We start from the raw sequence: 23,528 nt of genomic DNA, 5'->3' as shown, positions 1-23,528 counted from the left end.
GTGCCCTGAAACACTTTAATTGGTTTCAATGCTGGTCACCTCATGTTATTCAATATTGTGTCTCTGTGGTCAACAGATGCCGAAAATGGATGGTGATGAGCGTTAGTCATGAAATCTCCAGATCTCCACAGTCTGTCCTCCGGAGGCGGCGGCCACTGTGAGACCAGCCGCACTCACCTGGGGGGGGGAAGCAGAAATACAGAGGTGAAGAGAGGATGATGCATGCACAAGAGAAAACCTCAGGGAGGTCATGTCTGACTGCCGGGACCTTCACCAAGCCTCAATGAAGAAGTAGCAGGAATAGTTAAAGTGACCCACCAGTCCTGGGGACAAAATCTGTCCACGGATTGGAGGGGGAAGAGGGACGTCATCAGTGACGAGCTGTAAACCTGCCTCGGGGCTTCTGCATTAGCCCCAAGTCTACAATACCTGACAGATGCTGTGGCGCTGCACCGCTGCTTGCCAAGGGGGCCAAAACTATATAAAAAACATAACTTGGAAAACGCCTTTAATTGGTGCCGTCCTGCCCCCTGTCCTGCCACCAATCTACTTGTTCCTGTGTGGCGTTTCCAAGATGGTTGCACCACTACTCAAGGTGAATTCACATGAGCAGTGCTGGCCAATCAGAGCAGTGTATCTTGTGTTAGACTACCGAAGCATCACCAATGCTCAGTATGCAATGGGTAGTCTAAGAATCAAAGCAACCATCTTGGAAGAATGAAGAGGACCCATAAGATCAAAGGGAGAGCTCCCATCCCTATGGTGTGCAGGGAACAGCATCATGGCTCTTTTCACTTTGGCTTGCCCACAAGTTGAGGTCAAAATCCTAGCAATGCCACTAATGGCGCACAACCCTCGAGGCAAAAACTCACTTGTAATTTGTCACGATAAGAATTTCAACCACACCCTGCAACTTCCTCCCCATGGCGTTAGACGCTGGTAACGCTGCAGTTTTGGCATGACTCGCATGCCATGCAGCTTTACCTTACATTACCCCACCCATTCTCACGACGTGCCGTTCTTACCCCATTGACTACATTGCTGTGTGTCTTTGTGACGAGGGTTCTGGGAGGATCAGTAGGAATGTGAACCTGGGAACAGAGAGCAGCGTCAGGGCTCTGTAGGAAGGACATAAAGTGTAATACAGGACCTACTGTACACCTACCTTCATAGTCTTATCAGTGGATGTGGTGTAGAGCGCACCTGCCGAATGCCAGATACCAGTGACCTGGGATACATGTCCTACATCAAAGCACTGAGCGGGTAGGGGGATCATACAATGAGAAAACACAGAACAAAGCTTTAGACCTCAGCGTACTGCCGCTACTATATAGTCCTATGTATATACAGTGGCCCGCGCTGCACTACATCACACCCCATCTCCTCTACAAAGGTATTAGTCCAAGGGCCATTTACAGGGGTCAACTGTTGGGTGCTAAAGAGCCCGACAAGCGTCCTGGCAATAACCGATTCTGTGCTTTAGGATTGCTCAGTGAACGGAGGCGGACCGTAAGGCGATGTTTACACGGAGCTGTAATGCTGCCGAATGTCCGAGGCAGAAAAACCACAGCAAATTCAGCTGCGGGCACATGCTGCAGAAGTACCGCCATCTGACTAGTGGCGCTATGCTCAGTACAGGCCGCTGGGTGAAGGAAGCGCTAACAGTCGAAAACTCCCTCATTGCACATTCTTCTCCCCCAGAAACATATCTCCTCAATGTACAATCTCCCATTATATTATACCTCATGCAATAATATAGCTCCCTTGAAGTCCCTATGATGAAGTCCCTATGATTAGATGACCAGTCTTGTCACTTAAAAGTGGTTCCCCCCTTGGCCTATAAAAGGCTCTCGGAGGCTCCTTGTGTGTAGTGACCTCTTCTTCCGCTTGTGTGGAGCTTGTTGGCCACTAGACGTCTCTATGACGCAGAGAAGAGATTTCACCCCGTTACCAGAGTCTGAGAGGGGCGCATTATTGGGATGCGAGAAGCTGGATGGTCGTATCAATGAACTGTCCCCCACTGGCTGTTCTGACCAGACTGGTAGGAGGTGTTGGGACCAGTGGATATGTGAGGGCACACAAGGTGACCCGGCTCAAGACGCTCCCTACAGACCACCAGTAGAGAGGAGCGTCTGACAAGACTGTTAGGGCTTAAGACGCCCTTGACACAGCACCCGCCATTGTCCACTATCCAGAGACAGGTGGCGCCATTGTTACATACCCAGTGTCTGTCGGAACCATTTCCAGGCACTTAGTTGAAGGACATTTGGTCTCACAGCCCCCATTATGTACATGGCCCTTGACACCTACCAGGACCTTTGCAGTGGTGTTATGAATGATTACACCGGACGCTACGGAATGGAACCGGGTTGTCATCAGCGATGAATCCAGGTTTAGTTTGTGCGCTGACAATGGCAGTGTTCGTGTCTGGAGACATCCAGGTGAGCGCCTCAATCCTGCCTAAGCTGTGGAGTAGCACACTGCCCCCTGCTGGTGTGATGGTCTGGGGGGCCATCGCATACGACAGTCGGTCCCCCCTAGTAGTGGTGCGAGGGACAATGACAGCTCAGCGATATGTTCAGGACGTCCTGCAGCCACATGTGTTCCTGTCATGGCGGCTTCCAGCAGGATAAAATCTCGGCCGCACACACAAGGGGGTCACAGGAGCCCCCACAACATTGTCACACTTCTGTGGCTGCCCGATCGCCAGATTTATCACCATATATGGGATCATCTGGGATGCCAACTTCCACAGCCTACGAGTTTGCACAATCTAGAGGTTCAATTACAGCAAATATAGAGTGATATGCCGCAGGATACCATACAGAACATGTATGTCTCCATGCCTGCCCGTATCACATCTTGTATCTAAGCTAAAGGTGTTACAACAGGGTACTCGAGCCTCCCTACAAGGGGTTAATTCTCCACAATAAATGATGCTTTGTCTCTGATATTGTAATCTCTAACTTATAACAATGTTACAATCACACAGAAGGTTTCATTCCATCCGACAACCTCTAGGGGAGGGATGGGTTACAATGAGTGTATGACTGAATAGCTCTGCACTTACAATCCAAAGTGTTCATTAATGAAGATTTTGCAATAAGCTGAGTAATTTCCTCTCTTGGCTCCTTTTCTCTCATAGATCGGAGCCCTCTCCCCCACGTCACAGGCCGGGGTAGGCATATAGGAGTAATAAACCACCACTGTGTATTTAGGGATTATTAGTAATTATGTAAGGCTCTAGCTGCACATTGGCATGGGACTGCATCTACAACACAGACACTAAGATCTGCTTCCAAAATGTACCGATAGCAAACTGTAATTTCCAGTACCCGCAGGTGCTGGAATGTCCCTCCGTGGCTCCCGTACACGTGGATCAGGCCTTGGTTGTCCCCAGCCCACAGTTGTGGCGCTTCATAAGACATGCAGAAGAGGTAGTTATCCAGCTGAGGGAGAGAGAAGAGAAATAATGAAGCTTCTCTCTAATGCTTACAACATTCTGTACAGTTTTACTTGCCTCAGTTTATGCCCTACCACAGGGGTGGGGGGACGCATCTAGTTATCATTAAAAGGGGATGTATCACCTAGGGGTTTTTTTACCAAATCAAGGTGTTTTCTGTAAAGTATTGATGACCTATCTGATTGGTGGGGGGCCGCTGCTCAGGACCCTTGTCAGTCAACTGTTTGAAGAGGCCACAGCACATGGGTGAGAGCTAGTCTGTTCCACGGTGAGTGACATCATGTTCATCGATCACATGACCAGAGATCAGCCCAGTCCCATCCAAGCGAACCAGGTACAGCCGCTATGAAACGTACAGGGCGGTGTCTGGCGTGCAGTGAAGATGCCACAGACTTACCCGAGTGCTGTGGCCTCTTCAAAACGGCTGATTGGCGGGGTCCCAAGTGGTGAACACTCACCCTTCTGATACTGATGACCTAATCTAAGGATACGTCATCAATATTGGAGTTGCGCAAAACCAGATAGTGAAACATTTTTCTAATCCGTTTTTAGTCTATCTTTTGTTATTCTCTTCTCTGTACATGACACTGGGGGCGGCCATCCAGCCTGAGCTGCAGTTAACAGCATATAGAGATCTGCTTTACAGCAGCCTCATGGGCACTTCACACAATGGACAGGAACTGGCCCATTGACTTCTATGGAAGGGCGTTGTGGGCGTGCCTTGTGTAGAGAGGGGGAGGAGGTGACACACGGTCAGTTAGGTGACAGGCAAGCTGTAGGAAAGACAGATCCAAGAGCCACTCTGGCTGACTGAAGGAGGGCACGTGAGGAGCTGCAATACCAGGGCTACTGCAGGAGTCAGCCATGGGCAGAAGAGGCCATACCAGCATTTTTATGTGATGGCGCACAGAGATAAGCATCTCTTATTTGGGAGAAGGGGGGGGGGGGCACTATTTTCAGGGCATGCAGTGCGTGCTAACATTAATTTCAGGAGGTATGGTGCATATCAACAACAACGTCAGGGGTACAGTGTGTATTATTACTTATTTCAGGGGGCCTAATGTATAAAAGATCATTTCTGGGGCACAGTGTAATGTAATTAATTTCAAAAGCAAGGTGCATTATATAATGAATCTATGGCGGCCCAATCTGTGTAGCTGAAATGAATTCTAATCCAGTGTTTTACAATTCATTTCAGGTTGCAGAGTGTATTAGATGTCATTTCAGGGGCCACATTGCAGATTATTACTTATTTCTAGGGAACAATCAGAAGTGCTAATAGTCACACACAGTGTTTGGCACTTGAAGAAGTCATGAAGGTCTGGACCGGATGGAGAAGAAATGGAATGACTCAGACCAGAGCACATCACTCAGTATCATTATGTATTCTGTGGCAGAGTTCCAATTTGAAACAACAGCTTCCATCATACACTTGCCATGTTCAGGTCCTACTTGGGGCTGCAGTTTCACTTGGTAACAACGCCCCACTTACTGCTGGTTTTGGCCCACCTAGAATATGGGGCCAATTTGTATTTTTTTTTCCAGGGCCACCTTGACATACGATCAGGGGCGAATTGGAAATCCAAGGTGCACAGACTACTTAAAAAGCTCTTGACGTATCATTAAATTAAGGTATCAGAAAGAGTTAAAAGTGTTGTCTGATATGTAAGACCACAATTACATCTCCTTCTGGGCCAAGCTATACTGCGCCATTTAATTCTGGATTTTGTGCCGGATCTGCGCAAATGTGGTGTAAATCATTGGTGGCAGTAAGGGAGAATGATGATAAAAGAACTTCAAATACCACAAATACGGGCCACTACTCCCATCCAATCAGCGTTTACATTGACTGCAGCAGTGATGTTCTTGTTTGCAGACGTGACCGCTGCAGCCATTGGCCGTTTCACCATCAGTGAGGTCCTGTATACAAGCCTGGGCTGAAGAACTAGTAGCCCATGCAATCTGTATATGCGACATCACAGGGCACTTGACATGGTGGCAGAGTGCAGAATGGGTGCAACAGTGGCACAGCAAGTAAATTAATCAATTAATGTGGGTCAAGGGTTTAAAATGTAAATAAGTAAGTCAGAAAACCTTTTAAAGGGGAGCGATTATTTTGGGTGGAGTTATTCACGGTTTCATGCCAGAACAGCATTTTGTTTCTACCTGTTTGTGTTAGCATGGATATGGAGAAAATTACTGTGCCAAAATTCCAATAGTCTGGCATTGACAGGGCGAGATATGACTGCAGAACGCCAGAATAATCATCATCAAGCACCATCAACGGTTCTAGACTATTAGATGCCAAACAATTGGAACTATTGTCCTAAGAGAGAGGGCAAATAAATGTATATAAAGGACATAGGGGGGTGAGAGGCTTGCATGTACCTTACAGAACCATAATCCCACCTGTATTCTCTGTGAGACGGCATTAACCCTGCGGTCAAACACAACCAAGGTTCTGTCCTCACTTCCGGATACGATGTGACGCTCGTCGGCCACCAGGGATAACACCGGACTGGAATGTATCTTGCGGGACTTTATCAATGGTGAAGCAGCTAAAAATACAATTAGTAAGAGAGTCACTGTACCTTTAAGTAATACCGCAAGTCTACAACTGGTGCATGATGCCAATTAAACAGGGGGGCGCCGTTATACTGGTGCCTATGGAGTGAAGTGGTACTACAAGGACTATAAAGGTGCAATACTGTGTACAATCGCTAAGACTATACAGCGTCTGGAGGTTCAGGAACCAATACTGTATCCCTACTGCAGGCGGTCTCACCTCTTGGGTCATATACACTCACTCTCTTGTCGAAGGATCCCGCTACCAGGATGTCCGGCAGATACGCCAAGCAGAGGATTGCAGCTCTCCCCCTGCAAAGAGATTAAGGTGAAACTTGATTGTGTCTGTGAGGGGTAACTATGGAATTACCAATATATTATTTGTAGTGGCACTAAACCTAATGGCCCCTCTACACGGGCCGCCAGTCGGGTAAATGACGTCACGAGTGCTGATGTCACCGCTAAGGTCGTTAGCACTCGTGCAGAGTGTTTAGAGCGACAGACTTCACCGCTGGATCGCGGGCTTCTCGCTCAGCACTTCACCTTCTATGTAAAGTGCTGAGCGGGGAGCGTTTACACGGAACGACAACCCGCGATCCAACAATAGTTTTTATGCCGGCTGAAAGTCAGCGATAACGAACAGTGAATGAACAGTAAACGAGTATTTTGCATTTACACGGATGATCGTCGCTCGGATTCGATTGTCTGAACAGATTTTGAGCAATAGTCGTCCCGTGTAAACGGCCCATCAGTCGGCGCTCGTTACCTCGGTGTACACAGGTGGATGATCTGCTCTTTGGGGATGACTGATTGTTAACACCCTCGTTCGTCCCCACGAGCAGCAAGCATTTTTATGCATAAGCAAGCTTATCAGGCAACAAAGAAGGGTTTGCTTGTCGATTGGCTGATAGCTGGTCCCTATTAACAGCCCGACCGTCAGGGGATCGGGCATTCAGAGGAACGCTCAGACCCAATAATCGGCCCATGTAAATGGACCATTAGGCTAGGTGTTCTCTGTCCAGTACTATGCAGTACATTGTTCCCTGTTATCAGCAACTGCAAGCTGGGGAGATTCTGACGGCAATACTAGTCAATGGGACGAGGATGATAAGTCTCAAAATCTATGTACCCCAGGGATCACACATCTCCGGATGTGAGGGACCTGCAAACAGACCACTAAACTGAAGTGGGTGCCTGTAATGATTATCTAATGTGTACGGCAGGCGGACCCCCGGCGATGCCTTGCACATGACCGGATCCATCAGTCCTGAATGGTGAACTGTACTATATGGCCCGTACCTCCAACATTACACTAATAAGCCATCGCATGGTGGATGGAGGTGCAGCGGGCCGGAGATGGCATTGGCTGGCCGCCCGCCGGTCTGTATTCACAGTAAACAGGCAGTTGTTCACGGATGGATGCTGCCTGTTGACTTGATGTTTATGACTGCACGATCTCAATGAGGAATAATAAGCGAACGAATTGATTCAGTCAGTCGCTGCAAACATTTACACTTAACGATTATCCTTCACATTCCAGCGATTCAGCAAGGATCCGAATGCTAATTGTTCGGTGTAAAATGGCCATTCGGGCGGCTTTGCGCAGAACGACCATCATCCAAATAGTCGCTCGATAGAACGGACAACAGCTGTTCGGTGGAAACATGGCCACCAACTAGGTGACCAGTGAACCGAAGAAGAGTTGCTTGTTGATCATTGGTGTAAACAAGCAATTAGCAGTTTTTCAACAACGAGCAAACACTCATTTACCTGCTGACGGATCTGTTCAGGGGAGCATGAAGTTGTTTGCTGGCCACTACACAGCGAAGTGGCTACTATAAAGTATGCAAAGATGATCGCTCAACACGGTCACTGAAACCATCGTTTGAGCGAGTTTTGAGTGATTATCTTTAAGTGTAAATGGGGTCTAAGGAAGGGGGGCTTTTCACGGGAATCTATCCAATGGCTCCTCAAAATACTCGCCACTGCGAATTGTTAGCGTATGAAGGACTTGTTTACAAACTACGACTGTCGTTCCATTAGGGAGAGTAGAAGTGAGACGGCCGGATTACGTGAAGCTCGCTGACATTTACTCTATCGAGCGACTATTTTGGTAATAGTTGTTCCCTGTAAAGACAGCCGTAAGGCCGCTGGTACATGGGGCCAGAAATGGCGCTTTGTAATGAGCGCTGATCATCACAGCAGGTCTCTCTGCACTTGTTTATTGCTGTGGCAGAAGAGTGCTGACACGGGGACAATCAATCATTGATCCCATCGTCCGGCCCCGTACAGCTATTGTTGGTTGGCTGGACATCTCCCTGCTCACCAGAGACGTGCCGCTGACGACCGAGCAATCCTAGGCTTGCCTAAATGAGTCGAACAGCAGACAAATGAGCATTTGATTGTGGGGATATTTACATCACCTGATCAGGTGTATCTGCCCCAGCGAACAAGGATGCCCCTGGAGCTGCTCACTCACCCTCCGCTCCGAGGCTGTTGTGGCCTTCACATGCACTGGACCACAAGTGCTTATCTCCTCCTACCTGAGCCAGACTTGATCAGCGGCTCCTCTAGCGCAGCGCCAACCGAGTTGTTTGGCTAAGAAAACCTGGTGCCCCAGTGTTGTGGCCATTGGGGAAAGCCCCTTTCTTTGCAGAAGTCGGCTTCCTGTGGGTACCATAGAAGTGCTGGTACCAGCTTGTTGCCCCGGGCCCGCGATTGTGATACTGCCCCACTGTGAGTTGCAGGGAAGAACTCCTGTTATTGAGGTTTGTGGTTTCTCCTGTTACGGCACCACAGACCAAAGAACACGTGGAGTTGGGTTTGGGAAGTGGGCCCTGTTGTGGTGGAGCAGCGATAAGGGTAAGTGACTCCCTTTACAATACAAACTTGATACTAGCAGCTGGAACCCATTCTCTAACGTGAACTGCTCCATTGACAATCCATGTAGATTTGGGAATACAAGTTTATAAGCACCTTTAATACTATCAAAATGGGATGAATCTCGGATGTGTTTTTTTTTTTTTGCATCAGTGGGGATTATGAGAAACCCAAAGCAGAGGTAACATGTTAGGCTGGTGGTGACCCCCTAACATCAATTTAGAGACCATAACACTTTCACATGCCTTGTCACTGGACTAATTAAGTATTTACTGTTCTTCTCTTTCTGGTATCTAAGTGCTAATTAATCAAACCATATCTGTGCCTTCTTATCCTGTTCTGCAATTCGTTTTAAGTGTAAAGTAACATCTGTGCCCTCTCATGTGATCATGGGTATATGTTTTTATATAAATGCATCTTTAGATCTGTTCCATTATGCCTGGGGAAGAACCCCGAGTAGGTTGGAAAGCTCGCTGTAACATGTATTTTCGTTAGCCATTAAAAGGTATCATATCTACAGGATTACTTGGTTTCTCTTGCTGGGAACAATCACATTCTATAGATAGGTACGCAGAGGTACTGTGTATTCAGAGGTACTGTGTATTCAGAGGTACTGTGTATTCAGAGGTACTGTGTATTCAGAGGTACTGTGTATTCAGAGGTACTGTGTATTCAGAGGTACTGTGTATTCAGAGGTACTGTGTATTCCAAACAACATTCAGCATTCCACACCACTAATATAACGCACCCACTGCTACACGTAATATTGTTCCTTAGTCTCTATGTTACAAGACCCATATACCATTTAAATCCAGCTAATATGGCCACAAGGGCAAAAAAAAACAATGTAACTGAACATCCTGCGAGAATTTGCCCATATGGATACTCCAGATTCTGCATCACGCTTTACACAAGCCGCCCACGCAAGAAATAAAATAGTGAGACTGCGGCCGACCCAAATCCTGATACGACAGCTATTGGAGGCCATTCACACCTGCAAATCCTCCCTCCAATGTAGAGGAGGTTAGGAGTGATGTCACCCTGCTTAGACGAGATCTGCAGAACATGCAGAGTCGGATGCTAGGAATGGAAGATCACCCCTCCTGCATTGTGGATGAACTACAATCTCTTCCTATTGCAATACAGAAGGCAGTTAAAACAGCAGAATTCTGTCAATCTAAGGGTGCCTACCCACTAGCGTTTTTTTTCCGCTGCGTTCTTTTTTTTCCAATTGTCTAATGTTAAAAACGCAACGTGCATTTTTGGTGCGTTGCGTTTTTTAACATTAGACAGTCCCATTGACAATTGGAAAAAAAAACAAAAAAACACAGTGAATTCGCAGCGGAAAAAAAAACGCTAGTGGGTCGGCACCCTAAAGCTGATGATTTAGAAAACTGTCTCCGATGTAACAACCTAAAACCTTCATGGAGCAGCGGCTGAGATCTACACTGGGCGAGGATATCTCAGCTTCTTTCATAATGGAGGAGACCCATCATGTCCCGGCAAAACCGCCTATGGCCCTCTGAGGCCGCTACTGTCTAGACTCTTTGACTGCCAAGACCAAGACGTCGCGTTGCATCAAGCGAGACTGAAAGGCCCTCTTAAATAAAATAATTCAACAATATGACTTTTTGGCAGACCTTCAGAAACAGAGAGCTGCCTTAGCTTAGCCACAATACAAAAAAACATCCCCTGGACCGGATGGACTTCCCACAGAGGTCTACCAGAAATGTATGAAACAACTCTTCCCAGTATTACAAGACACACTACTACACAACAGGCCCTTGTAGAGGGATTCCTCCCTCCTTCTTTCTAGGATGTTGCTGCCGTATTATAACATTCTTGAAGGATCCCACCAGTTGCGACTTCTATCAACCAATCTCGTTGGTCAATGTGGACTATAAAAATTCTAACTAAAGTTCTAGCCACTCGATTAAACCAAGTCCTTCCTTCTATCAATCCAGAAAAAAGCATCTTCATGCCTGGCAAATCTACAACAGTAAATATCTGCCAAGTTTAGACAAGTATTCAACTCGACAGGTTACACAACATGCCCTGGGCTTCAGCCTCATTAGATAGAATGAAAGTTTTTGATTAATTAGAATGGAACTTTCTTGAAGCTTTTCTTATGCGTTTTGAGTTTAGCCCTCAATTCCTAAAATGGATTAAAATTATATATAAATCCCCAAAAGCTGATGTTATAGTTAACGGCTCCCATCAAGCGGCTGTTCTCTTTCGCGTGGGTTGCCCTATATCCTCTGCCATAGAAGCCCTGGCAATATGCTTACGTTATACTCCTGCTATTACAGGTATCTGCTGGGGAAGTCATGAAAGCATAGTGGGGTTTTATGCCGGCGATATGGTTCTTTTTCTCCGGAGCCCCAAACCATCTTTCCCGCAAGCTATAAAACTTATAAAAACTCTTTTTAACTTTTTTCTAGGTTGTATATTATTGGCAAAAATGCACCATCACGTACATGGCTCATAACCCATTTATCGACCCTTCAGTTTCCAAGTGTGGCCTATCGATAGTTATTCCAAGGTACTTAAATTTAGAAACTATGGTATGTGACCACAACAATACATTTACAGAATCCCTTACAAGCACTTATCAAAGCCAAACTCGAATTATGGTCTACATTGCCTCTCTCAGGGCGTATAAGCTTAATCAAAATGCTAATACAACCCAAGTGTCTATATACTCTACAGTAGATGCCAGTGAAGGTTCTAGCACAAGTTTTGCAATCCCCCAAGTCCCTTCTTACTACATTTATTTGGGGCCCATATTGTTCTAAATTGAAATTCTCCACCCGACAAAGACCCCAAATCCAGGCTGGGATGGCCTTGTCGGACCTGCAGCTTTACCATTTGGCAGGTCAGCTGAGGAAATAGGCAACTGTGGTTCTTATGGGAAGAACTACCTGTTGCAGATTATTACTTGGCCGAGTTACCTTTTGTGTTATTTAGAGCACCTGGAGTTCACTAAACCCGCTAACACGCTTCCATTACATAAATTTGCTTTATCTTTATGGCGTAAAATCTATCCAAAGTTCTGTAGACACCCTGGCAGATCTCCGTCTGTGGAACAACTCAACACTGCCTTCCTTGCAATCATTACTTGACCATCAATACTGGATCAGATTGGGAATTTCTGAATTACAAGCTATCTATAAAGATAGCATACTTATTTCATTTACTCAGGTTACATGAGGACCTGCAAGCACCACAGCTTCAGCTATGCAGAGACTTCCAATTACGCTGCGCCCTAAATGTCCAATTTGCCCCCCCGCTTCAACCTAAATCTCAAAATACTCCAGAATAGGTATAATTAAATCCCAGGGACCCAAAAGCCCAATATCAACAAGCTAAACACATTTACTGTCAGCCAAAATTAGTCATAACTCACTAGAGTCTAGAGTAAATGGCATTCTCCAATCCCCCCCTTACCGGCCGAAGACTGGTCAGATATAGTAGAATCCCAAAATGAGTTAATGCAATAATCCCCCCACGAAAAAGTAATTGACCAGCATAGGGGTTTTCCCGCTAAATTTTACAAAATCTGGATTCACATTCACCGCTAGGTACAGACTGATCGTGTTCCTTTCCATTGATTTCCCTCTATAAATCCCCTCCCCGTGTATAAATCCCCTCCCCGTGGAGATAAGAGACGCATAGAAGTCAATAGGTTTGTTTAGTGATTATTTTTTAAAAGTTCTTAATGTTTTTTCACATTTAGACTTCATACATGCAGAATACAAACATTTGATACTTTTTTTGGTACAGTGAAACTTTTGCACCAACAATGACCAAATGTACTCTGACTTGGTGACATTTCTATTCTGCGCTGTCGCTCCGATATTGTAATTACTTACATCAATCTTACAATTACACATAGAAAACGCACCCTTACAAATAAGAAAGGAGAGTGGCCATCTTATCTCCATGTAAACGTACTTGATATCCTGAAGCATCTGACCTTCCGCTTCAATATCCCAGATCTTCATGGTGCTGTCCCAGGACCCCGAGCACACACGGTTCTCGCAGGCAGCAAGGGACCAGGCCCAGCCCTATTAAGAAAGTCAGAAGTTTGTAACTGCAAATGCAACTTTCAAAAGTCTTCCCAGGTAACTATGGGCCTCATTCCACAAGTTAGAATAGAGCCCAGCTCCACTATGATCAGCTTATGAACTAACATTTACTGTTCATCTTGGAGTGCCCTCTAGTGTGGCAGAAGTGCACAGCAGCTAAAATACCTTGTGGGTTCCGGTTTTGTGTGTTCCCAAGGGCTTCACTAGGACCTTCTCTTTCTCCTTTCCCAGGTTTCTTAGATTCCAGAGGCAGACATTTCTGTCCCGTGACCCAGACACGCATATAGATCCGCCCTAAGTGCAGAAGTGTTAGCAAAGCATTCAATTAATGCACACAATGAAATGTTCGCTCTCAGGAAATTGACCATCATGTGTACTTGTGGTCACACTGGTAAGAGGATAAATATATATATATATCACCTGTAGGAGAAGAACCGCATCTACTGGGGCGTAATGACCATCAGCCAAGGAGAAGTGCTCTGTCGTCCTATTATCTGACCAATGAGAGAGCTGCTCTTCCAACTCTATGCAGGCAGACGTCCAATCAAAGTTCTCTTCTGTGAAAAGAAAGAGGAGAGTGAGACCAATCATATGTCCGAATGTCTGTATTATGATGGGGGGGGGGGCGTCAGCGTATTGGGAGGAAGGGGAGAAAAGAGGTCAGCGCATCGCAATAAGCAGGGGGAGAGGTCAGCGCATCGTGATGAGGAGAGGGAGAGGTCAGCGCATCGGGATAAGCAAGGGGGGTCAACATATCGGGATAGGCAGGAGGAGGGGGGGATATGTGTATTATTGCCAGACCAGGGATTGGAGGTCCGGGAGGATAATTTGCATATTCCCGATGCATTCTGGGAAGGGTGAAGAGTCGCTGTGATGGGTTTAGACCACATGCCTTAACACTTATTAACATCTTATACGTTAAATATCATTACGAGAATTTTGGAATTTTAGAAGTGGACATCAGCTGACAACATGGCAGAGGAGAGGAGCCATATGGTGAGTTGCAACATACGATATATGTTTACACATCTACCAGAGGAAAAGCCAAACCTCACCTGCCAAAAATACAAGCTTGTATCTCTATTGAAAGAAAAGGCGAGAAGTCTTCAGGAGAGAATAGCTACATTGAAGCTCATTAAGGGTTCTTCCTTACTGGTGATAGATTTTCCTACGAGGTGAGAGCGAGTGAAAACGCATGATTTTGAAACCAATGATTTTCAATGGTTTCATTCTCATTTGCGATGTTTTCACTCACTCCCAAGTTGCGATAAAAAAAAAAAAAAAAAAAAAAGCTGCAATATCACCCATCGTTTTCAATTGGGCCGGCGGCAGCAGTGCTATCCTCATTGAAATCAATGGGAGAAGATTGCGAAAGAGCTTTGGAATCCCCCATAGTGAAGAGAGAGAGAGAAAGGTGGGGGGAGTGGGGTGCAGGACCACATGGGATCTCTTACATATCTCCCCATAGTTGAAGAGATAGAGGGCAAGGCTAGAGGACGGATCCAACTATCTGTAGATACTTTGAAGACCTCAGTTGGAAGGAACTAGGCGCACGAGTGGTCTTTCCATCCATCCTCCCTGTGGATGGTCATGGAATAAGAAAGTGAACAACTGGCTACATTGATGGTGCCATCGGCAAGGAATTGGATTTCTAGACCATGGAGTGAACTACCTATATGATGGACTGCTTGCACCTTACAAAAACAGGTAAGCATATATTTGGTGGGCACCTTGCTTCACTCATTAGGAGAGCTTTAAACTAGAACAATATGGGAAGGGAAGTGAAAGGCCAGGTAAAAATATACAGCTAATGAATATAATTGAGACCCTCGCTATTAGAAGTGGAAAGAAAGAACAAAGACAAAAAATTCAGAAGGCAAGTAGAGGAGCAAGAGACACCGATCACAAACTAAAATGTGTCTACACAAATGCCCAGAGCATGGGAAACAAACAAGGAGGATTGGATCTCCTAACACAGGAAGAGAAATATGATGTCATAGGCATCATGGAAACTTGGTTGGATGATACACGTGATTGGAACACAAGGCTTGAAGGATACAACTTATTTATAAGAAATACACCAAAAAAGGGGAGGAGGTATTGCATTGTATGTTAGGAAAACATTCATCTCCACCAAGATGTAAGCTTCAGAGCTGGGAGTTCTGTAGAAACTATTTGGGTAAGAATATAAGAGGAGAATAACAGAAAGGAGACCATTGTGGGCATTTACTATAGGCCGCCTAGACAAGCAGAAGATATGGATGAACTCTTTCTACATCAGATGGCCAAGCTCTCAGAAAAGCATGGCATAGTGATCATGGGAGATTTTACCTATCAGACATTTGTTGGGAATCTCTCAGGTAAAAGTAATGGATCCAACAAATTCTTCTCCGCTCTCGCTGACAACTTTATCTTCCAAAAGGTAGAAGAGAAAACAAGATCATCTGCTATCTTCGACCGAATTCTTACCAACAAGGAGGGAATGGTGGAGGAAGTAAGGGTGGCTGGGACCTTAGGAGGCAGTGATCATTGAATTCTGGATAGCAAAGGGAGGAAGACATGAGAAGACTCAGACCTCAAGGTTGGATTTCAGAAAGGCAGATTTTAATGAACTCAGAAAGAGGGTAGAAAGAATCCAATGGCTGGATGTTCTTAAGGACAGAAATTGTGAAATGAGATTCTCAAAGCACAATGAACACAGAACTTGCACACATGTTAAAAAGGAAGAAAAGTATGTTTATCAAATGGAAAGAGGGGGAAATATCTAAAGAAGAATATAATGCGGTCTGCAGAAACTGTAGGGCAAGTGTCAGAAAAGCTAAAGCTAATAATGAATTGAGGCTTGCAAGAGAGGCCAAAAGCAATAAAAAAAGGATTTGGGGGGTATGTCAAAGCAAAAGAAAAGTCAAAGATGCTATAGAATATTTACAGGATGAAAATGGGGAATAAGTTAAAAAATTATTTTGAGAAGGCCAAACTTTTCAATTCCTATTTTGTATCTGTTTTCTCTCAGAAAGCAGATGTAACAGCAACTGATCTACTGGGGAAATAGAAGAATGCAGGCTATCTATAAGCAGAGAGATGGTGAGGGAACGCTTAAGGCCCATTTACACTGGACGAGTGTCAGGCAAACGATGCTCGACATTCGTCCCTGTATCCCCGCGCTCCTGTACGGGACCTAGCACAATGGTCGTTCGCTATTGAACGGCAGCTGTTTAAACTGCACGATGAGTGATGATCTTCATCGCTCATCTTTTATGCAGCATAAACAGCCGCCATTCAATAGCGAACGGCCGCTGTGTATCTCAATGGAGAGGGGCGGGGGAGCAAGAGGACAGAAATCTCCTGTACTGCCTCGCCCACCTGCTGGCCACTCTGTGTGCGAGCCAGCTGTGCTAGCTCCCTGCAGGAGCACGGGAGTGCGGGAACACGGGGACAAGTGTCGGGCATCATTTGCCTGACACTCGTCCAGTGTAAATGGGCCTTTAGCTAACTTACATGAATTCAAGTCTCCAGGTCCAGATGAATTACATCCTAGGATACTAAAGGAAGCAGCGGTGATAATTGCTGAACCATTCGCCATAATCTTTGAGAATTCCTGGAAAACAGATGTCCCAGAAGATTGGAAAAGGGCAAATGTTGTCCCTATATTCAAAAAAGGGAAGAAGGTGGATCCAGGAAACTACAGGCCTGTGAGCCTGACTTCTATACCAGGAAAGATCTGTGAACAAATCATTAAACCGTGTATATGCAAGTACTTGGATAAGAATGGAGTAATTACCCAGAGCCAGCATGGGTTAGTAACAAACAAGTCATGCCAGACAAATCTAATTTCCTTCTATGACAGAATCACTGACTGGGTTGATCAGGAAAATGTGGTGGATATAGTATATCTTGACTTTAGTAAAGCATTTCACAAAGTATCTTTTACCATACTATTTTTAAAAAGGCCAAATATGGGATTGACAAGGCAACTGTTAGGTGGATTCAAAACTGGCTGAGTGATTGTACTTAAAGAGTGGTCATAAATGGCTGCACATCCAAGTGGTAGAATGTCGCAAGTGGGGTACCACAAGGCTCTGTCCTAGGCCCAGTGTTGTACAACATTTTTATAATTGATCTAGATGAGGGAATTGAGGGGAAACTCATCTAATTTGATATCACAAAACTAGGAGGAATGGCTAATACTGGAGAAGAGAGAGAGAATTGAAAAAAACCTGTACAAGCTTGAACAGTGGATGGCGACTAAGAGAATAGTATTTAACAAGGAGAAATGCAAAGTCCTACATCTGTGGAAGAAAAATGAAAAAAGCACATACAAAATGGGAGGAATTGGGCTAAGCAGCACATGTGAAAAAGACTTGGGTATACTAATAGATCATAGACTGAACATGAGTCAACAATGTGATGCAGCAGCAGAAAAGGCAAACACAATTCTGGGATGTATTAAGAGACGCATAGAGTCTAGATCACGTGAGGTAATTATCGCCCCTCAACTCTTCCTTAGTCAGACCTCATCTGGAATACTGTGTCCAGTTCTGGGCACCCAAATAAAAAAAAAAGACAATCAATAAAATGGAGTTAGTTCAGAGAAGAGTTACCAAGATGGTGAGCGGTCTGCAAATCATGTCCTATGAAGAATGGTTAAAGGATCTGGGAATGTTTAGCTTGCAGAAGAGAAGGCTGAGAGAAGACTTAATAGCTGTCTACAAATATCTGAGGGGCTGTCACAGTGTAGAGGGATCAGCCCTATTCTCAAGGAAAGACTAGAAGCAATGGGATGAAACTGAAAGGGAAGAAACACAAATTAGGTATTAGACAGTGAGGGGGATCAATGAGTGGAACAGGTTACCACGGGAGGTGGCGAGTTATCCTTCAATGGAAGTGTTCAAACAAAGGCTGGACAGACATCTGTCTGGGATGATTTAGTGATCCTGCACTGAGCAGGGGGTTGGACCCGATGTCCCTGGACGTCCCCTCCAACTCTACCATTCTATGACTATTAGGATGAGGAACGGTCTGCGTTTCCTGATAGCTGTGTACTACGAGGATACATGAATGTATTGCTGGGCATTTAGCGTAACTCACGTTCCACCACTGGGAAATTGCAGCTGATCCTCTTCTGCACCCTCACCCTCCAGGTCATTTCCTCTGACACAATGTCTCGGAGTGTGCGGCACACCAATGGCAGCACATTGAGGATGAACCGTGCGTCCAGATACGACAGTATGTACAAGATGAGCTCGAGGGGGAGAAGTAACAGCAGTGATGTGACCTCTCCATCTTCCACTGATATTGGAGATTTTTTCAGATCCAAGCCGCCATGCAGGATGTCATCCTGAGCGTCCGTAGGCAAAGTGTGCGGTGGTCGACTGGCTTTGTCTTGTAGGGTCACTGTGCTGAGGACCCGTGACACGTAATCCATTGCTTGTCTTTCTAGGTCTTCCGAGTTTTCACCATCAGAGTCATTATCAGACTCCGCCTCCCGAGCGGTTGCCATGTTGGTTATGGGAGAGGACAAGGGAACTTCAGTGACTATCTCTTCATCTACAGAAAGAACACAAACACAGTGAAGGCATCGTAGGACAATTACAGGGGTTGTTTAGCCCCTTTCCACACCAAGCAAATATTGTGCACGTGTCCGATTAATTAGAGTAGGAGAAATGTACAATAATTGCAGGCATCAGACAGTTGAATCACTTACTGTCCCACCCAGCGTGCAGCAGCGTCTCTCCAAGTCTTACTTCCAGGTTCCTCTGCAGATTACATCTGCTCACTGAGGATTCCTGCAGATGGAAACTAAGTTTATGGGCTCACAGGGCCGGGGCCGCTGAGGTCAGGGGTGTGCCTTTTACGTTGGCTGCACATGGGCATATCTGCATTGCGGAATCCGGAGCGGGCGTCCGCCTCTGAATTCTGCAGCAAATACCACCCATAGCATGTTATGAAAAGCGCTTTTTCCTGCACACAAGCGGAAATCAATTGCGATTTTCCGCTCACAGAAAAGATATCGCTGCATGTTCTATTTCAGTGCGGTTTCCGTTAAAGTCAATGGAAGCCGTCCGACCCGCAGCTTGTCCGCAATTAACATTGCAGACTAGTCACGGATTCTGTGACATCACCGGAAATCTCCGGCGGTGTTAGGAAATCTGTACTGCGCATGTCCGACCGCGAGCTATCCGGACCATCCACAGTACAGATAAGAAGACAGGTATGTGGGGTCAACGGCTGGGCACAGGGTCGGATTCCGCTGCAGGGTCCCGCATCCAGAATCCGACCCAATTGTGTGCAGTCGACAGCCTGCCTGCTTCTTTTCTAGTCCACCCAGAAAGCCACCACTCTGTTCGTCATCTCTTCATTCAGAGCACGCACGCCCTGTTCTTTATGGCAGCACACTGAATGAAAAGGTGAGTCCGACCAAATGGTGGCTTTCTGAGTGGACAGAGAGGGGGCGAAGAGGCAGGAGAGTATAAAACACACCCACCCGATCCTATGAGCCCATAAACTAAATCTATGGTGCGCCTACAACCCGACAGGCTCCCTTTAAGGCCACGATCACACTTGCCTTCAGTTTTCTGATTGGTGAAAACAAATGGTGCCTGATGGACCTGCTGATTACAATGTTGTCCATCCGGCTTCCGATAGGCTCTCTAGCAATCTTTTGGACAAAATAGCGCAGCATGCAGCAACATTTTAGTTGGCATTGTTTGCCAGAGCCTTAGGACTCATGCTCACGGCCGGGATGGATTCCGACTGCAAAATCTCACAGCGGAATGAGACCCGGCGCCCCCCAGAGACCTATAGTCACTTGTCTGAATTCGCCGCAAGTGTCTCGCATGGCATGTGCAGTGCATGACGTGCTGGGCTCTAACGCGGATTCCCGTGATACTCTGCAGTGCCCACAGCGTAGACTACAACGGAAGCCGTCTGTGCGATTTTCCACACAAAATAGAACGCGCTGTGATCCTCCCCAGCAAGCAGAAAAATAGCAGTTGATTTCCGCTCGTGGGCAGGGGAGAATCTTTTAACTCAGCATGTCTATAGACGGGCATTGCTGCGGAATTCGCGGCGGGCGTCTGGCCGTGAATTCTGCGGTGATAATCCATATGTGGGCATTAGCCTTAAGGCTGCATTCACACGGGCGAGACCAATATTGGTTTGACATACCTAGACCGATATCGTGCTTGAAAAACTGCGATTCTTGATGCGAGCAGGATGTGCTTTTACTTAAAGGGGTTGTCCCGCGCCGAAACGGGTTTTTTTTTTTTCAATAGCCCCCCCGTTCGGCGCGAGACAAACCCGATGCAGGGGTTAAAAAAAAAACCCGGATAGTGCTTACCTGAATCCCCGCGCTCCGGTGACTTCCTACTTACCTTGTGAAGATGGCCGCCGGGATCTTCTCCCTCCGTGGACCGCAGGTCTTCTGTGCGGTCCATTGCCGATCCCAGCCTCCTGATTGGCTGGAATCGGCACGTGACGGGGCGGAGCTACGAGGAGCCGCTCTCCAGCACGAGCGGCCCCATTCAGAAGAAAGAAGACCGGACTGCGCAAGCGCGGCTAATCGGGCGATTAGACGCTGAAGATTAGACGGCACCATGGAGATGGGGAGGCCAGCAACGGAAGAGGTAAGTGTATAACTTCTGTATGGCTCATAATTAATGTACAATGTACATTACAAAGTGCATTAATATGGCCATACAGAAGTGTATACCCCCACTTGATTTCGCGGGACAACCCCTTTAAAAAAAAAAAACTCCTCACGTCCGGTACTTACGATTTTCACGTGTGTAAAAAAAGCATCGCAAGTATTCCCAATAGTTGCCAATATAAAATGGCATCGCACTTGTAATCGAACGGAAATTACACATGAAACTCGCCCGTGTAAATACACTCTGAGGTGTGTTCGTGCGTAACGGGTTTTGCGCAGAATTTCCACTGCAAAAAATTAACAGAGTCGGTGAATTGTGATGCAGATACGCGTCTAAATCTGCACAAACATCCGCAGAGCAGAATCCATCATGCGGAGGCTTCTCGGCCCAGACGGAGGAGTCTGTAGAGCTCGGGTTCGCCGGGACGCGGCGGATGGGCCCTCGGAGTTTGATGAAACTCTGTTCTAAGAACCTTGTATTTTTTATGCGGTTCATATAAACAACAGCTGAGCCGTCCGACGGCGACATGAAATGTATCCAAGCGCTGAAGCGTACGTTAAGTCGGTTTCACACCAGCGCTAATCTTGCGCGACTTTTGTGCAAATATGAACGCCATTCTTTTCAGTGGGGTCAGAGAGACGAGGGACGATTACAGCGACGCTGCGAAGAGACGACGAGCCATAATAATCGCCGCCTGCCGGTAATCTTCGTGTTCCTCAGAAGGCATCGCCCACGGACTTCAATGGGACCTTAAATTGATCACATGACGTGCGATGCGAGGTTTACCGCTGAAGTCCATAGGAAGCACATCCGGTCCGCTATCGTACGTGAAAGCCGCAGGGGAGGATGGGAACCTCACAGGAGCGATGCAGATATTATTGTATGAAAATGACCGCAGATTCGGGGTAAAACGCACGCTGAGGAGACGATATCAGAACGGACGGCACGACAGAACGCACTCACACCGCTCGCTGCTTGTGTACATGGCCGCAGGGATGCAATCTCTACCAGCCTCCTCCTGTTAGAGGAGGTTTAATAAGGCACATATAACACACTGAGGACATGTCTGCTGCCACCACACTGGAGGCCACAGCAGCACACAGAACTGGCTAGACATCTACTGACAGCCCTCACAAGCTACACACCTGTCTCCTAGGACACCGCCCACACTTCCGTCGGCTGCCGCTGACGTCACTGCGACGTGAATAACACACACCGGCAGCGACTGACCGTAACCATGGAAATAGGAAAGGAACCAATAAGACGGCAGGAGGCGTGGCACGTGGTCCTAAAACTAAAAAGGGCGGGAGTTAGCTGATGCGGACTATTCGTAGGGGGAGCGCGCACCCTGCTGGTGAGAAGGCGGTACAGCACTGCTGCTGTCTATATTGTACACTGCTTGTGAGACCGGAAGTTGTCAGATGGAGCTTTCTCTGTGTGATGGCGGGTATGGAGGCATTCAGGTTCCGTCTGGTATCTTCCGGCATATCGCTCCACATTTGCTGTAACTGAGCCTCTAGTTCATGCAAACCCGTAGGCTGTGGAAGTTTGGTGTCCCAGATGGTCCCATACATGTCCTATTGGCGATAAATCTGGTGACCGGGCAGCCATGAAAGTGTGACAATGTTGTGGGGGCTCCTGTTGCCCCCTTGTGTGTGCGGCCGAGCATTATCCTGCTGGAAGCCGCCATGAGAGGAACACATGTGGCTGCAGGACGTCCTGAACATATCGCTGAGCTGTCATTGTCCCTCGTACCACTACTAGGGGGGACCGACTGTCGTATGTGATGGCCCCCCAAACCATCACACCAGTAGGGGGCAGTGTGTCGCTCCGCAGCAAAGACAGGATTGAGGCGCTCACCCCGAGGTCTCCAGACACGAACACGGCCGTCGTCAGCGCCCAAACTAAACCTGGATCCATCGCCGAAGACAAATGGATTCCCCTCCACGGTGTCCAGTTTCATTGTTCACTACACCACTGCAAACGGAGGTGACGGTGGGGGTCAGAGGTCATACATGTAATGGGAGCTGTGAGACCAAATGTCCTTCAGCCAAGAATGGAAATGGTTCCAACAGACACAGGGGTGTAACGATGGCGCCTCCTGTCTCTGGATGGCGGACAAGGAAATAGTTGGAGCTGCTGGTGCTTGTCGGACGATCAGACACTCTTCTCTATTGGTGGTCTGTAGGGGGCATCCTGAGCCCGGTCACCTTGTGTGCCCTCACACATCCACTGGTCCCAACACCCCCTAACAGTCTGGTCAGACGGTCCTCTCTACTGGTGGTCTGTAGGGGGCGTCCTGAGCCCAGTCACCTTGTGTGCCCTCACACATCCACTGGTCCCAACACCTCCCAACAGTCTGGTCAGACGCTCCTCTATACTGGTGGTCTGTAGGGGGCGCCCTGAGCCCGATCACCTTGTGTGCCCTCACACATCCATTGGCCCAAACACCTCCCAACAGTCTGGTCACACTCTCTTCTCTACTGGTGGTCTGTAGGGGGCGTCCTGAGCCCGGTCACCTTGTATGCCCTTACACATCCACTGGTCCCAACACCTCCTAACAGTCTGGTCAGACGCTCCTCTCTACTGTTGGTCTGTAGGGGGCGTCCTGAGCCCGGTCACCTTGTATGCCCTTACACATCCACTGGTCCCAACACCTCCTAACAGTCTGGTCAGACGCTCCTCTCTACTGTTGGTCTGTAGGGGGCGTCCTGAGCCCGATCACCTTGTTTGCCCTCACACATCCACTGGTCCCAACACCTAACAGTCTGGTCAGACGCTCTCCTCTACTGGTGGTCTGTAGGGGGTGTCCTGAGCCTGGTCACCTTGTGTGCCCTCACACATCCACTGGTCCCAACACCCCCTAACAGTCTGGTCAGACGC

General features: G+C 47.1%; 1 protein-coding gene across 2 annotated transcripts; it reads right to left on the bottom strand.

Annotated features, from left to right (window-relative positions):
• On the bottom strand, positions 1–21,841 carry FBXW9 (F-box and WD repeat domain containing 9). Of its 2 annotated transcripts, none has more exons than XM_066593693.1 (11): positions 21,791–21,841; positions 18,085–18,543; positions 13,417–13,553; positions 13,162–13,290; positions 12,863–12,975; positions 6,249–6,340; positions 5,873–6,021; positions 3,336–3,449; positions 1,166–1,255; positions 1,026–1,091; positions 1–177 (listed from the first exon to the last, which is right to left on the bottom strand). In XM_066593693.1, the coding sequence occupies exons 2-11, from the start codon at positions 18,494–18,496 to the stop codon at positions 103–105; spliced, it is 1,377 nt and encodes a 458-aa protein (XP_066449790.1). In that variant the 5' UTR covers positions 18,497–18,543; positions 21,791–21,841; the 3' UTR covers positions 1–102. The 2 variants fall into 2 exon arrangements, with proteins under 2 accessions (XP_066449790.1, XP_066449789.1); XM_066593692.1 differs by lacking the exon at positions 21,791–21,841 and adding an exon at positions 21,609–21,698.
• Between the last annotated feature and the right edge of the window lie 1,687 nt (positions 21,842–23,528).

Source organism: Eleutherodactylus coqui, chromosome 2, assembly GCF_035609145.1.
Source record: "Eleutherodactylus coqui strain aEleCoq1 chromosome 2, aEleCoq1.hap1, whole genome shotgun sequence".
Lineage (NCBI taxonomy): Eukaryota > Metazoa > Chordata > Amphibia > Anura > Eleutherodactylidae > Eleutherodactylus > Eleutherodactylus coqui.
The sequence above is the reverse complement of the archived record's forward strand: the minus strand, read 5'-3'. Positions and strand labels throughout refer to the sequence as shown.

Excerpts from the sequence above, each read along its gene's own strand:
- FBXW9 (XM_066593692.1), bottom strand. The coding sequence starts at position 21,630 with ATGTACACAAGCAGCGAGCGGT. Across the intron at positions 6,341-12,862 it reads CAGATGCTTCAGGATATCAA|GGGGAGAGCTGCAATCCTCT; the intron begins GTACGTTTACAT and ends ATCTCTTTGCAG. Across the intron at positions 6,022-6,248 it reads GAGTGTATATGACCCAAGAG|CTGCTTCACCATTGATAAAG; the intron begins GTGAGACCGCCT and ends TTGTATTTTTAG.